At 42.5% G+C, this 15,726-nt stretch overlaps 1 protein-coding gene across 4 annotated transcripts in view; it reads right to left on the bottom strand.

Moving 5' to 3' along the window:
* Window positions 1–15,726, bottom strand: part of CEP162 (centrosomal protein 162) — a 98,559-nt gene that overhangs the window by 43,662 nt on the left and 39,171 nt on the right. For all 4 annotated transcript variants that reach the window (XM_060115159.1, XM_060115161.1, XM_060115162.1 and 1 more), the window contains exons 12-13: window positions 14,951–15,233; window positions 13,827–14,088 (exon numbers count right to left, since the gene is read on the bottom strand). In XM_060115159.1, coding sequence (XP_059971142.1) covers window positions 13,827–14,088; window positions 14,951–15,233 — 545 coding nt within the window. The remainder of the gene's footprint in view (window positions 1–13,826; window positions 14,089–14,950; window positions 15,234–15,726) is intronic.

The following is a 15,726-nucleotide window of genomic DNA, read 5'->3' as shown; positions in this document are numbered from 1 at the left end:
TCCAGAATGGAGAAGTGATGGATAAGGGACTGGTGAAAAGCATTCTGGCCCTTTCATAGCCAGAACCAAGACCCTCATTCAAAAGCTGAGGAGGGGCTTCCCTGGCGGCGCAGTGGTTGAGAGTCTGCCTGCCGATGCAGGGGACACAGGTTCGTGCCCCGGTCCGGGAAGATCCCACATGCCGCAGAGCGGCTGGGCCCGTGAGCCATGGCCGCTGAGCCTGCGCGTCCGGAGCCTGTGCTCCACAACGGGAGAGGCCACAGCAGTGAGAGGCCCGCATACTGAAAAAAAAAAAAAAAAAAAAAGCTGAGGAGAATTACAGTCGCTGCAGCAAAAAAACTAAATATATCCTGAACAAGTAAAAATAAATCCAACAAAAATGGGTAGCAGGCATGTGACTGGGGGTTTTACTACCTCATATTTCATAGAAGGGAAAACAGATAATATATAAAACGTAGGTAAAAACAACATGGTTTTGGCAACCTTTCAGAGGTTTTCACAGTATATTTTCTTAAAGGAATTTTGTGTGTGTGTGTGTCACACGGGCCTCTCACTGCCGTGGCCTCTCCCACCACGGAGCACAGGCTCCGGACGCGAAGGCTCAGGGGCCATGGCTCACGGGCCCAGCCTCTCCGCGGCATGTGGGATCTTCCCGGACAGGGGCATGAACCCGAGTCCCCTGCATCGGCAGGCGGACTCCCAACCACTGTGCCACCAGGGAAGCCCAAAGGGATCTTTTGAGATGTATTTCTTTTTTTTTTTTTTTTTTTCACAATTTCATAGCTGTATAACATCAGCATTTTTTTTTTTTTTTTTTACAAATTTCATCAGTTATACATATACATATGTTCCCATATCCCCTCCCTTTTGCGTCTCCCTCCCACCCTCCCTATCTCACCCCTCCAGGCGGTCACAAAGAACCGAGCTGATCTCCCTGTGCTATGCGGCTGCTTCCCACTAGGTATCTACCTTACGTTTGGTAGTGTATATATGTCCATGCCGCTCTTTCACTTTGTCACAGCTTACCCTTCCCCCTCCCCATATCCTCAAGTCCATGCTCTAGTAGGTCTGTGTCTTTATTCCTGTCTTACCCCTATGTTCTTCATGACATTTTTTTTTCTTAAATTCCATATATATGTGTCAGCATACAGTATTTGTCTTTCTCTTTCTGACTTACTTCACTCTGTATGACAGACTCTAGGTCCATCCACCTCATTACAAATAGCTCAATTTCATTTCTTTTTATGGCTGAGTAATATTCCATTATATATATGTGCCACATCTTCTTTACCCATTCATCCGATGATGGACACTTAGGTTGTTTCCATCTCTGGGCTATTGTAAATAGGGCTGCTATGAACATTTTGGTACATGTCTCTTTTTGAATTATGGTTTTCTCAGGGTATATGCCCAGTAGTGGGATTGCTGGGTCATATGGTAGTTCTATTTGTAGTTTTTTAAGGAACCTCCATACTGTTCTCCATAGTGGCTGTACCAATTCACATTCCCACCAGCAGTGCAAGAGTGTTCCCTTTTTTCCACACCCTCTCCAGCATTTATTGTTTCTAGATTTTTTGATGATGGCCATTCTGACTGGTGTGAGATGATATCTCATTGTAGTTTTGATTTGCATTTCTCTAATGAGTAAAGATGTTGAGCATCCTTTCATGTGTTTGTTGGCTGTCTGTATATCTTCTGTGGAGAAATGTCTATTTAGGTCTTCTGCCCATTTTTGGATTGGGTTGTTTGTTTTTTTGCTATTGAGCTGCATGAGCTGCTTATAAATTTTGGAGATTAATCCTTTGTCAGTTGCTTCATTTGCAAATATTTTCTCCCATTCTGAGGGTTGTCTTTTGGTCTTGTTTATGGTTTCCTTTGCTGTGCAAAAGCTTTGAAGTTTCATTAAGTCCCATGTGTTTATTTTTGTCTTTATTTCCATTTCTCTAGGAGATGGGTCAAAAAGGATCTTGCTGTGATTTATGTCATAGAGTGTTCTGCCTATGTTTTCCTCTAGGAGTTTGATAGTGTCTGGCCTTACATTTAGGTCTTTAATCCATTTTGAGCTAATTTTTGTGTATGGTGTTAGGGAGTGATCTAATCTCATACTTTTACATGTCCCTGTCCAGTTTTCCCAGCACCACTTATTGAAGAGACTGTCCTTTCTCCACTGTACATTCCTGCCTCCTTTATCAAAGATAAGGTGACCATATGTCCGTGGGTTTATCTCTGGGCTTTCTATCCTGTTCCATTGATCTATCTTTCTGTTTTTGTGCCAGTACCATACTGTCTTGATTACTGTAGCTTTGTAGTATAGTCTGAAGTCAGGGAGCCTGATTCCTCCAGCTCCATTTTTCGTTCTCAAGATTGCTTTGGCTATTCGGGGTCTTTTGTGTTTCCATACAAATTGTGAAATTTTTTGTTCTAGTTCTGTGAAAAATGCCATTGGTAGTTTGATAGGTATTGCATTGAATCTGTAGATTGCTTTGGGTAGTAGAGTCATTTTCACAATGTTGATTCTTCCAATCCAAGAACATGGTACATCTCTCCATCTATTTGTATCATCTTTAATTTCTTTCATCAGTGTCTTATAATTTTCTGCATACAGGTCTTTTGTCTCCTTAGGTAGGTTTATTCCTAGATATTTTATTCTTTTTGTTGCAATGGTAAATGGGAGTGTTTCCTTGATTTCACTTTCAGATTTTTCATCATTAGTATATAGGAATGCCAGAGATTTCTGTGCATTAATTTTGTATCCTGCAACTTTACCAAATTCATTGATTAGCTCTAGTAGTTTTCTGGTAGCATCTTTAGGATTCTCTATGTATAGTATCATGTCATCTGCAAACAGTGACAGCTTTACTTCTTTTCCCATTTGGATTCCTTTTATTTCCTTTTCTTCTCTGATTGCTGTGGCTAAAACTTCCAAAACTATGTTGAATAAGAGTGGTGAGAGTGGGCAACCTTGTCTTGTTCCTGATCTTAGTGGAAATGGTTTCAGTTTTTCACCATTGAGGACGATGCTGGCTGTGGGTTTGTCATATATGGCCTTTATTATGTTGAGGAAAGTTCCCTCTATGCCTACTTTCTGCAGGGTTTTTATCATAAATGGGTGTTGAATTTTGTCAAAAGCTTTCTCTGCATCTATTGAGATGATCATATGGTTTTTCTCCTTCAGTTTGTTAATATGGTGTATCACGTTGATTGATTTGCGTATATTGAAGAATCCTTGCATTCCTGGAATAAACCCCACTTGATCATGTTGTATGATCCTTTTAATGTGCTGTTGGATTCTGTTTGCTAGTATTTTGTTGAGGATTTTTGCATCTATGTTCATCAGTGATATTGGCCTGTAGTTTTCTTTCTTTGTGACATCCTTGTCTGGTTTTGGTATCAAGGTGATGGTGGCCTCATAGAATGAGTTTGGGAGTGTTCCTCCCTCTGCTATATTTTGGAAGAGTTTGAGAAGGATAGGTGTTAGCTCTTCTCTAAATGTTTGATAGAATTCGCCTGTGAAGCCATCTGGTCCTGGGCTTTTGTTTGTCGGAAGATTTTTGATCACAGTTTCAATTTCAGTGCTTGTGATTGGTCTGTTCATATTTTCTATTTCTTCCTGATTCAGTCTTGGCAGGTTGTGCATTTCTAAGAATTTGTCCATTTCTTCCAGGTTGTCCATTTTATTGGGATAGAGTTGCTTATAGTAATCTCTCATGATCTTTTGTATTTCTGCAGTGTCAGTTGTTATTTCTCCTTTTTCATTTCTAATTCTATTGATTTGAGTCTTCTCCCTTTTTTTCTTGATGAGTCTGGCTAATGGTTTATCAATTTTGTTTATCTTCTCAAAGAACCAGCTTTTAGTTTTATTGATCTTTGCTATCATTTCCTTCATTTCTTTTTCATTTATTTCTGATCTGATCTTTATGATTTCCTTCCTTCTGCTAACTTTGGGATGTTTTTGTTCTTCTTTCTCTAATTGCTTTAGGTGCAAGGTTAGGTTGTTTATTCGAGATGTTTCCTGTTTCTTAAGGTGGGATTGTATTGCCATAAACTTCCCTCTTAGAACTGCTTTTGCTGCATCCCATAGGTTTTGGGTCGTCGTGTCTCCATTGTCATTTGTTTCTAGGTATTTTTTAATTTCCTCTTTGATTTCTTCAGTGATCACTTCGTTATTAAGTAGTGTATTGTTTAGCCTTCATGTGTTTGTATGTTTTACAGCTCTTTTCCTGTAATTGATATCTAGTCTCATAGCATTGTGGTCGGAAAAGATACTTGATACAATTTCAATTTTCTTAAATTTACCAAGGCTTGATTTGTGACCCAAGATATGATCTATCCTGGAGAATGTTCCATGAGCACTTGAGAAAAATGTGTATTCTGTTGTTTTTGGATGGAATGTCCTATAAATATCAATTAAGTCCATCTTGTTTAATGTATCATTTAAAGCTTGTGTTTCCTTATTTATTTTCATTTTGGATGACCTGTCCATTGGTGAAAGTGGGGTGTTAAAGTCCCCTACTATGATTGTGTTACTGTCGATTTCTCCTTTTATGGCTGTTAATATTTCCCTTATGTATTGGGGTGCTCCTATGTTTGGTGCATAAATATTTACAATTGTTATATCTTCTTCTTGGATCGATCCCTTGATCATTATGTAGTGTCCTTCTTTGTCTCTTCTAGTAGTCTTTATTTTAAAGTCTATTTTGTCTGATATGAGAATTGCTACTCCAGCTTTCTTTTGGTTTCCAATTGCATGGAATATGTTTTTCCATCCCCTTACTTTCAGTCTGTATGTGTCTCTAGGTCTGAAGTGGGTCTCTTGTAGACAGCATATATATGGGTCTTGTTTTTGTATCCATTCAGCCAGTCTGTGTCTTTTGGTGGGAGCATTTAGTCCATTTACATTTAAGGTAATTATTGATATGTATGTTCCTATTCCCATTTTCTTAATTGTTTTGGGTTCGTTATTGTAGTTCTTTTCCTTCTGTTGTGTTTCTTGCATAGAGAAGTTCCTTTAGCATTTGTTGTAAAGCTGGTTTGGTGGTGCTGAATTCTCTCAGCTTTGCTTGTCTGTAAACGTTTTAATTTCTCCATCAAATCTGAATGAGATCCTTGCTGGGTAGAGTAATCTTGGTTGCAGGTTTTTCTCCTTCATCACTTTAAGTATGTCCTGCCACTCCCTTCTGGCTTGTAGAGTTTCTGCTGAGAGATCAGCTGTTATCCTGATGGGGATTCCCTTGTGTGTTATTTGTTGTTTTTGCCTTGCTGCTTTTAATATGATTTCTTTGTGTTTAATTTTTGACAGTTTGATTAATATGTGTCTTGGCGTATTTCTCCTTGGATTTATTCTGTATGGGACTCTCTGTGCCTCCTGGACTTGATTAACTATTTCCTTTCCCATATTAGGGAAGTTTTCAACTATAATCTCTTCAAATATTTTCTCAGTCCCTTTCTTTTTCTCTTCTTCTTCTGGAACCCCTATAATTCGAATGTTGGTGCGTTTAATGTTGTCCCAGAGGTCTCTGAGACTGTCCTCTGTTCTTTTCATTCTTTTTTCTTTATTTTGCTCTGCAGCAGTTATTTCCACTATTTTATCTTCCACCTCACTTATCCGTTCTTCTGCCTCAGTTATTCTGCTATTGATCCCATCTAGAGTATTTTTTATTTCATTTATTGTGTTTTTAATCGATGCTTGAGTCATCTTTAGTTCTTCTAGGTCCTTGTTAACTGTTTCTTGCATTTTGTCTATTCTATTTCCAAGATTTTGGATCATCTTTACCATCATTATTCTGAATTCTTTTTCAGGTAGACTGCCTATTACCTCTTCATTTGTTAGGTCTGGTGGGTTTTTATCTTGCTCCTTCTCCTGCTGTGTGTTTTTCTGTCTTCTCATTTTGCTTATGTTACTGTGTTTGGGGTCTCCTTTTTGCAGGCTGCAGGTTCGTAGTTCCCGTTGTTTTTGGTGTCTGTCCCCAGTGGCTAAGGTTGGTTTAGTGGGTTGTGTAGGCTTCTTGGTGGAGGGGACTACTGCCTGTGTTCTGGTGGATGAGGCTGGATCTTGTCTTTCTGGTGGGCAGGTCCACGTCTGGTGGTGTGTTTTGGGGTGTCTGCGGACTTTTTATGATTTTAGGCCACCTCTCTGCTAATGGGTGGCGTTGTGTTCCTGTCTTGCTAGTTGTTTGGCATAGGGTGTCCAGCACTGTAGCTTGCTGGTCGTTGAGTGAAGCTGGGTGCTGGTGTTGAGATGGAGATCTCTGGAAGATGTTCGCCGTTTGATATTATGTGGAGCTGGGAGGTCTCTTGTGGACCAGTGTCCTGAAGTTGGCTCTCCCACCTCAGAGGCACAGCACTGACTCCTGGCTCCTCAATTTGGGATGATTTGTTGTCTATTCATGTATTCCACAGATGCAGGGTACATCAAGTTGATTGTGGAGCTTTAATCCGCTGCTTCTGAGGCTGCTGGGAGAGGTTTCCCTTTCTCTTCTTTGTTCTCACAGTTCCTGGGTCTCAGCTTTGGATTTGGCCCCGCCTCTGCGTGTAGGTCGCCGGAGGGCATCTGTTCTTCGCTCAGACAGGACAGGGTTAAAGGAGCAGCCTCTTCGGGGGCTCTGGCTCACTCAGGCCCGGCGGGAGGGAGGGGCACGGAGTGCGGGGCGAGCCTGCAGTGGCAGAGGTCGGCGTGACGTTGCACCAGCCCGAGGCGCGCCGTGCGTTCTCTCAGGGAAGCCGCCCCTGGATCCCGGGACCCCGGCAGTGGCAGGCTGCACAGGCTCCCAGAAGGGCGGTGTGGACAGTGACCTGCGCTCGCACACAGGCTTCTTGGCGGCGGCAGCAGCAGCCCCAGCGTCCCACGCCTGTCTCTGGGCTCCGCGCTTTCAGCCGCGACTCGCGCCCGTCTCTGGAGCTCCTTTATGCGGCGCTCTTAATCCCCTCTCCTCGCGCACCAGGAAACCAAGAGGGAAGAAAAAGTCTCCTGCCTCTTCGGCAGCTCCAGAGTTTTCCCGGACTCCCTCCCGGCTAGCTGTGGCACATTAGCCCCCTTCAGGCTGAGTTCTCACCACCAGCCCCAGTCCTCTCGCTGCGCTCTGACCGAAGCCCGAGCCTCAGCTCCAGCGCCGTCCGCCCCGGCGGGGGAGCAGACAAGCCTCTCGGGCTGGTGAGTGCCGCTCGGCACCGCTCCTCTGTGCGGGAATCTCTCCGCTTTGCCCTACCCAGGTATATGGGGAGTTTCTTGCCTTTTAGGAGGTCTGGGGTCTTCTGCCAGCGTTCAGTAGGTGTTCTGTAGGAGTTGTTCCACGTGTAGCTGTACTTCTGGTGTATCTGTGGGGAGGAAGGTGATCTCCGCGTCTTACTCTTCCGCCATCTTACCCGGAAGTCCTCGAGATGTATTTCTTAGAATGAAGTTTCTTTCTCGTCTTGCAGATTTAAGTAAAACTCAATCTAATATTTTATTTAAAAAGAACTTATGAAGTGTGATCTGTTCTTATAAAATGCTTTGTCTGTTTGTCCTGCCTGTCTCCTTCCTTCCAGCTCCCATCCCCGCTTCCTTCGATCTGGACAAGGACATACATACAAGAAGCATGGAAAGAGGTTCACCCAGTGCGACCTCAGTTGTTTCTGGCTAATTATTGCTTTCTTTTTACTTCTCTGTGTTTTTTAAACTTAAATAATGAGCAACTATTCCTTTTGTGACAGTAAACATATTAGTATAAAGATAGAAATATAAGAGGCAATAGCCCAAGAAAATTAATTCAGAATAAAAAGGAAAACCACCTGCAGACACCACTAGCTGCCAATCTCCTTTTCCTCCCTAATAACAGGAACCTAATTTTGCCCTGGGCAGCAGTGTGCCAGTTTAAAACACCCATCCCCCTGGACTCCATGCAACTGGGGAGAGGGGTGGGAAGGAAACACAGGATCAAAGTTCTGGCCAATAAGATGAAAGCAAAAGTTTCCTACATGGCACTTCCAAGAAAGTGACTACTTTTCTGATTAAGAAGCTGCTGAGGGGCCTCCCTGGTGGCGCAGTGGTTGAGAGTCCGCCTGCCGATGCAGGGGATACGGGTTCGTGCCCCGGTCTGGGAGGATCCCATATGCCGCGGAGCGGCTGGGCCCGTGAGCCGTGGCCGCTGGGCCTGCGCATCCGGAGCCTGTGCTCCGCAACGGGAGAGGCCACAACAGTGAGAGAGGCCCGCATACCGCAAAAAAAAAAAAAAAAAAAAAAAAAAAAAAAAAGAAGCTGCTGAGTTAACAGGCAGGGACCTTTTACCTTTCACCTCTCCTCCTGACAGGCCTGGAGGTTGTGTAGCCATCTTGTGACAAGGAAGACAAAAGTCACCAACTAAGGATTTTGTAGCAGGAAAGAAGGGTCCTTGCACAGCTGCACCAGCTATGAACTGACGAGCCCTGGTTTCTTGGTTACATGAAAAAAAAGAAGCCTTCTAACTGCCTAAGCCCCAGTCATTGGGCTTCTTCTTCATCATAACCAATGTGGATCCCAAGCACAGTCTCTAGACTTTCTGGACACTCATCTCTGCCTCAGGGTCTGCTTCTTGGAGACCCAACCTGTGACAACCACCCCAAAGGAATTCCAGTTCTTTGGAAATGAAACTAAAGTCACTCTGGGCAATTTTCCAATAAAAAGACAGAGATTAAAAAATCATACTTAATGCATAGTCTAATGAGAAAAAGTAGCTCAGTATAAAAATAAACAGTCACAGTTTACCATTGTACTTTAATATGAATTTTACTGATGTGTTTCTTTTTTATTTTGGTAGTCACAAGCACTATGAAATTGTGAAATAGGGAAAAATATCCATAAAAATATTACTTTCATCTATCAACCTCTATACCAACCCCCTCGTTTCCTTCCCACCCCATGACCTTACTTGTCTTCACTCTCAGTGATTTCCATACAGGCACAGGAGATCCTTTCAACCCCTGTATTTACGTGCCTCTCCGCCCCAGCTGCTCTCTCCCACTGGCGCTCTAGATCTTTTTCTATCACCAGTAACGCATTTACTCTCCATCAATCCTTCTTCCCACCTGGATTCCCACCATCCTTAGGTCCCCCTGGGACTCACTTTGTGGTCCTGCCTGTGTCATGCTGTATCACCCGCCCCCCGTTGTCTTTTCTTCCTTCATGACTCAACTTACATTCCACATACGTTGGTCTCTCCCTTCTTGTTCCTGTCTCAGTTCACTGTACTCATTTGGCAAAAGCCACGCCTCTTGATAACCCTAACTATACAACTACCCAACACCTGCAATCGTGCAGTAGAACGTGGCTGTGCACACGCATATACAAACACACACACACACACACACACACCCTGCCTGGTCTCAACTTACACTCGTGGTCACTAACTGCACGCCGATGCTTCCTGCTGCAGTCCAACCCTCCAGGATTGCCTTTTCACATCTTCCCTCCTCCAACACCCCTGCCCCAACTTCACTGCTACCTCATCACATTGTACTTTACTTCTCACAGTAAATGGAAGCAACCTCTCACCACTTCTACCCACCCACCAGTCTGTACCCACATCTCCCCCCTTCCTATCGGCTCGCCCACAGGCGAACTGTCCATGGTCCTCTCTGAAGCCAACCCTTCCCATGTGCACTGGATCCCAAGACAGCTCCTCAAGGACGCTGCTCTAGCAATTCTCCCCTCCATCGTGCATTTCCGCCTGTCCACTGCATCTTTCCAAAGTGCATAAACATACTATTATTCATTCACAACCATTATTTCTCCCATTAAAACAAAACAAAGCAAAATAAAAGGTTTCTCCTAACTCCACTTCCATGCCAGCTACTGCCCCATTTTTTTCTTTCTACCTCTTACACCCTTTCCTCCAGGGGGGTCTGGAGCTTGAAGTATCCAACTCCACTCCTCCTATTCTCACTCAGCTTGCCTTTCACAGCCACACATCCACGGAAACTGCTTGTCCAATACCGATGGCTTCCTTTTTGCTAAACCCAAAGGCCAGCTGTCAGTCCCCATCTCTCTTTATCCCTCAGCAGCAACTGACAGAGCAGATCGATTCTCCTTTACACACTGTCTTCACCTGGCTTTCAGGACCCCGTATACTCGGGTTTCCTGCAACCTTGCTCTGTCTTCTTTGCAGGCGACTCCTCTTCCGCCTGACCTCTTAAGGCTAGCACGCCCAGGGTTCAGGCCCTGGCTCTTTTTCCTCTAGATATGCTCTCTTGATAATCTTCATCAGTTGCAGAGAACATTATGCTTAGAGAAGTTAAGTCAGACAGAGAAAGACAAATACTATATAAAACTTCTACGTGGAACCTAAAAAATAATACAAATGAATGTATATACAAAACAGAAAGACTCACAGACACAGACAACAAACTTGTGGTTACCAAGGGGAGAGAGGGGTGGGAGGGACAAACTAGGAGCGTGGGATTAACAGACACAAACTATGACAGATAAAATTGATAAGCAACAAGCATTCACTGTACAGCAAAGAGAATTATACCCAATACCCTGTAATCACCTACAGTGGGATATAATCTGCCAAAAAAAATATTTCACTGTGCTGTACACCTGAAACTAACACAATATTGTAAATCAACTATACTTCAATTAAAAAAACCCAGACAAACATGGCTTCAAAAATATTCACCTTTAACGTCTGAAACCTACAGTTCACACCACCCTCTTAACTCTACACTTTTCTACCTAACCGCCTCCCTGTTTTCTCTACTTGTGTGTAGAACAGACATCTCAAGACTATCAGCTCGACAGCTGAACTCCTGGTCTCCTCTCCACCCCCAGATTTACTCCCCCTCAGCCTTCCCCATCCCAGCGAGACAGTAACTTCACTCTCCCAGTTGCCATCCTCCACTGCTCTCTCACAAGCCCAAACCGATCTTTTAGACTCTTGGTTCTGTCTTCTAAATATACCCTTACCCAACCGCTTCTCATCACCACCACTGCTGCCCACACTGGTTCCAGCCCCATCACTTCTAGCCTGCATCCCGAACATCACCTCCTAACCGGGCTCTGAGCTTCTTCCTGTGTCCCCTACAGTGTGTGTATATGTTTGTCTGTATATGGTCTATAACGTATCAGCCAAAGAAATCTGTCTAAAGGATAATTAGATGAATCACTCCCATGCTCAAAACGCTTCAGTGGCTCATGTTTTCACACTAAGAGTGAAAGCCTAAGTCTTTAAAATGCCCTAGAAAAGCCTACATGTGCCTCTCCCTTGACTCTCCGATCTCATCTCCTCCTACCCTCTCTGCCCACGCCTCCCACGCCGTATGGGCTTCCATGCTGTTCCTTGAACACGCCAGGCATCCCTCCGTACTTCAGGACTTTTGCACTATTTAGTCATTTCATTTTTCTGCAATACGCTTCCCCCAGCTATCCACACGGCCAATTCCTTTACCTCCTCCAAGTCTTTGTTCAAATGGCTCTCTCTCAAGGAGGACTACTCTATCTTATTGAAAACTGTGACCTCCCCCACTGACGTTCTTGCTCTACCTTTAGTTTTCCCTAGCATTTAACCTCATTTACTGATTATGCGTATTGCTAAAAGTCTATCTCTCCTCATCAGATGAAAGTTCCACAAAATGAGGGAGGGGAGATATTTTTGCCTACTTTGTTACCAATGTATCTCAAGGGCCTCTAATATTGCCTGGACCAAGGTCGGTGCTCAAAAAATATTTGTTATGTGAATGGATCTGGATAAAGTAAACTTCAAAAATGGTGGTGGTTAGTTTATCTAAAATACATATAATAGAGTAGAGAATATTAAAAACAAAATTTCATTTTCTTGATCCCAGAAGTACAGAATGAATACTCCTAAAACATTAATGAAAAATTTTCACACTCCTCTTGATGATTCTAAAATTTGGGAAATGTTCCAAGTGTTTTTCCTTAACATTAAGCACTAGATCCAATGGGCAGTTAATTATTAATAACAATGAGTAGATGACAACATCACAAGCAGATGTCCCACAGAAACGAGAAAATAAGAGAACACAAGAGATTTCTGGGCTTCCCTGGTGGTGCAGTGGTTGAGAGTCTGCCTGCTAATGCAGGGGACATGGGTTCGAGCCCTGGTCTGGGAGGATCCCACATGCCGCAGAGCGGCTGGGCCCGTGGGCCACAATTACTGAGCCTGCACGTCTGGAGCCTGTGCTCCACAACAAGAGAAGTCGCGAAAGTGAGAGGCCCGCGCACCGCGATGAAGAGTGGCCCCTGCTTTCCACAACTGGAGAAAGCCCTCGCACAGAAACGAAGACCCAACACAGCAAAAATAAATATAAATAAATTAATAAACTCCTACCCCCAACATCTTCTCTTAAAAAAAAAAAAAAGAGACTTCTTAGGAAAAGGGGTCAGAGGTCCGTAGGTTAAGAACAGGAGGGCCTTCCTGGTGGCGCAAGTGGTTGAGAGTCCGCCTGCCGATGCAGGGGATACGGGTTCGTGCCCCGGTCTGGGAGGATCCCATATGCCGCGGAGCGGCTGGGCCCGTGAGCCATGGCCGCTGAGCCTGCGCGTCCGGAGCCTGCACGTCCGGAGCCTGTGCTCCGCAACGGGGGAGGCCACAACAGTGAGAGGCCCGCATACCGCAAAAAAAAAAAAAAAAAAAAAAAAAAGAACAGGAGGAAAGGAAGCTTGCATTAAGCCAACAATCATACTCCTGCCTCTCCAGAATAGCCATCCCCCACTGCTGTTCTCCTGCACTCTCATACAGATCAGCCCTAGCCTTTCCATCTTAACACACACAGATCGCTGCAGTGAATACACACCAATACAGACAGAAGAAGAGAGTCTTTAATGCTGAAAGAATTTTAAATATAGTCAAAGTGGTCCTGGAATTGACAGTAGTAGGGAAAGGCACTTCCCTACTTTTTAAGCTAGAAGTGAATTTTCCAGTGAGGTTAGTTCTCCTCTGACAACTATCACCAGATAACAATGATGGAATTGGTAACCTATTCAATTTAATCACAAAGAAAAGGACAACATGCTTCTGGCTCTACTGCTCTCCCTTCCCCACTGGAGTCTTAAGGCAACAGAAATGTTGGTTTGACTTGAGCATTTCTATTTCTTTTACTAGCTGCATGGGCTTCTAAGAGGAAAATTACCCTTTCCTTCTGCCAATATAGCGGTAAGCGACTACATTAGGAAGTAACTAACAGAGACACTGTGAGTATAAAAGTATGCATTCTTGGGCTTCCCTGGTGGCGCAGTGGTTGGGAGTCCGCCTGCCGATGCAGGGGACACGGGTTTGTGCCCCGGTCCAGGAGGATCCCACATGCCGCGGAGCGGCTGGGCCCGTGAGCCATGGCCGCTGAGCCTGCGCGTCCGGAGCCTGTGCTCCGCAACAGGAGAGGCCACAGCAGTGAGAGGCCCGCGTACCGCAAAAAAAAAAAAAAAAAAAAAAAATGCATTCTTTGATCTATAAAACATCCTTACTCTCCAGGTCTATACTGAACTAGTACCCAGATGGTTGACCCTCATTTGTACATTGCCATTTGCATTTTGAACTCATAGCTCTTCTCTGGCAAACATTTTGGATATTACAAAGCCAACTGGATGAGGAGGAGTTTGACTCTTCTATTTTATATTCACTTCCCATAATTTCTGGGTCTCGTTCAGGAAAACCTAGAACTTATGACGAAAAATCTCCTGAACTCAAGTGAACTGAATCTTTCAAAGATGGAATGCAGTACCTTATGAATAATTTTTTTCTATGAATAAGGAAAGTTCATGGAAGGAGGAAGGAAACAGGGAAAGTAGAGAACAAAGAAAATAAAATAATACACTATATGTACAGAATTCTATCATGAAAAGAGTATATGATTACCTTTTTTCCTAGCCTGCTTTGAGGTAGGGATGGATCTCAAGCTTTTGCTCTTCATAATGTCCTTTGAAGTTTTCTTTTCAAGATTAGAAAATGTCTTCAAGGGTGAACTGGGTTTGCCATACCCTGAGCTCCTAACTGATGCATATAATCCACTCTGGGGTTTTCTTTCAAATAAAGGAGGTGCACCTCTGGCCTTCTTGTATGGGAGCTGTTTACCAATTCCAGCCCCTTCTTCTCCAGAACTGAGTTGAGATCTAAAAGTCTGCATACAAGTGTACAAGCTTAGTACTTAAACTTCAACTACAGTTGCAAATAAGATTTAACAGATAGCAAAACCATACTGATTACTAAGGAACATAGTTCACAGAAGGCAAATCATTATATTAAAGTTCTCTAATTCATCAGAATTTTAGTGTTTGGAAGCACATCTTCAAAGTCAGGAGTAAGACAAAGCAAAATAATAAAACAAAATAAGCTTGCCAGAAAGCAAGACATGTAATTACGAGAATCAACATGGAGAGCAGGGAAGAACATGTTTTGAAACGACAAAAGTCTTAGCTTCCTTTTTCTCCAGATTTCTCAAAGTAAAAATTTATTAGTACCCTGCCTTACCCTATTGATACAAGGAGATAGTTTATGGTAAACACATAACTCAGAACTGTAAAATAAAAATGGAATACTGTGGTCATGGAGCCTATATAATCAGAATAAATCAAGAACAGAGAAAAAAGGAACAATGAAATATAAGTTTCTTAAGAGCTGCTAATAGCATTTATAGGAATTGTCAACTTACCTACTTTTGCAGAACACAAACTACTAGAAAGATTGAAAGCACCAGAATGATGAATACACTTTATTTTCTTATGTTACTCAAACTTGGACTACGTTTACTAAAAAAATGAAAAATATAAAGAATGGCTTTGAAAAGAAAGCTAATGCTACGGTGCTATTTTTAAATTTGGGGACTACAGGGTGTTGTTATAGACTGCTCACAGATATGCAGGATCTATGTGGAGGTTAGTATGTAACCAATCCCACTAGCTTAAGAAGTACATACTTATCAATGGTATTTATATAACTTCATTTATCAATACGTCAAATCAATCTGAATTATAAAAACTTACCTTATTTATTTTGTCATCCTGAGGTAATAATGAAGGACCAACAGATATTTTTTTCTTCAAAATATCAAGGTACATTTTATCTACTTGTTCTCCCACAGTATTTACTCTTGGATGGTTAGTTTCTGTACCTTCATTTGTTGCCTTTTCTAAAACTACATTCTCTTCATTTCTGTCCATAAATTGGTTCACAGTTCGTGGTTCTTGAGACATAACATTTGGGGTCATGTTAAGGGGTAAAGGTCTAACAAATTCAGATTCTTTATTCTCAGCCAGTTTCTTATAGCTGTAAAACAAAACAGGACACAGAGAATGAACCCTATATAACTCCTCAAATATCAGTTTTATTAATATACACATACACGTGATACATATAAAATACATTTACCTGATTAATATATGAGAGTATTAAATATATCTAGTATTTGTAACTATTCAAATTAGGTCATTAATGTTAAATATATTATTTATAATTCTGGTTAGCAGAGTATACTCACATAGCATCACATAATTGTTTTAAATTTCAGGTGATAATTATAATGCAGTATAATATACAGGACTTCATGGTTGATTCTGAGACCTACTTCAAAGGAAAGCCAAACCAAACAAGACTGAGATTGCTTTTGTCTAAGAAAAATTAAAAAATGAATTTCTAAGTGGCCTTTTTGTAATATATATTTTATCTATAGTATCTCATGAAGTCAACATGCATTTGAAGCAGGAAAAACATTTTACACATTTCTAGAAGAAACCAAATAAGTAACCATAATTTACATCAA

The sequence above is a fragment of the Mesoplodon densirostris genome, chromosome 12 (genome assembly GCF_025265405.1).
Source record: "Mesoplodon densirostris isolate mMesDen1 chromosome 12, mMesDen1 primary haplotype, whole genome shotgun sequence".
Classification (NCBI taxonomy): Eukaryota; Metazoa; Chordata; class Mammalia; order Artiodactyla; family Ziphiidae; genus Mesoplodon; species Mesoplodon densirostris.
This window is presented reverse-complemented; position numbering and strand designations above follow the sequence as displayed.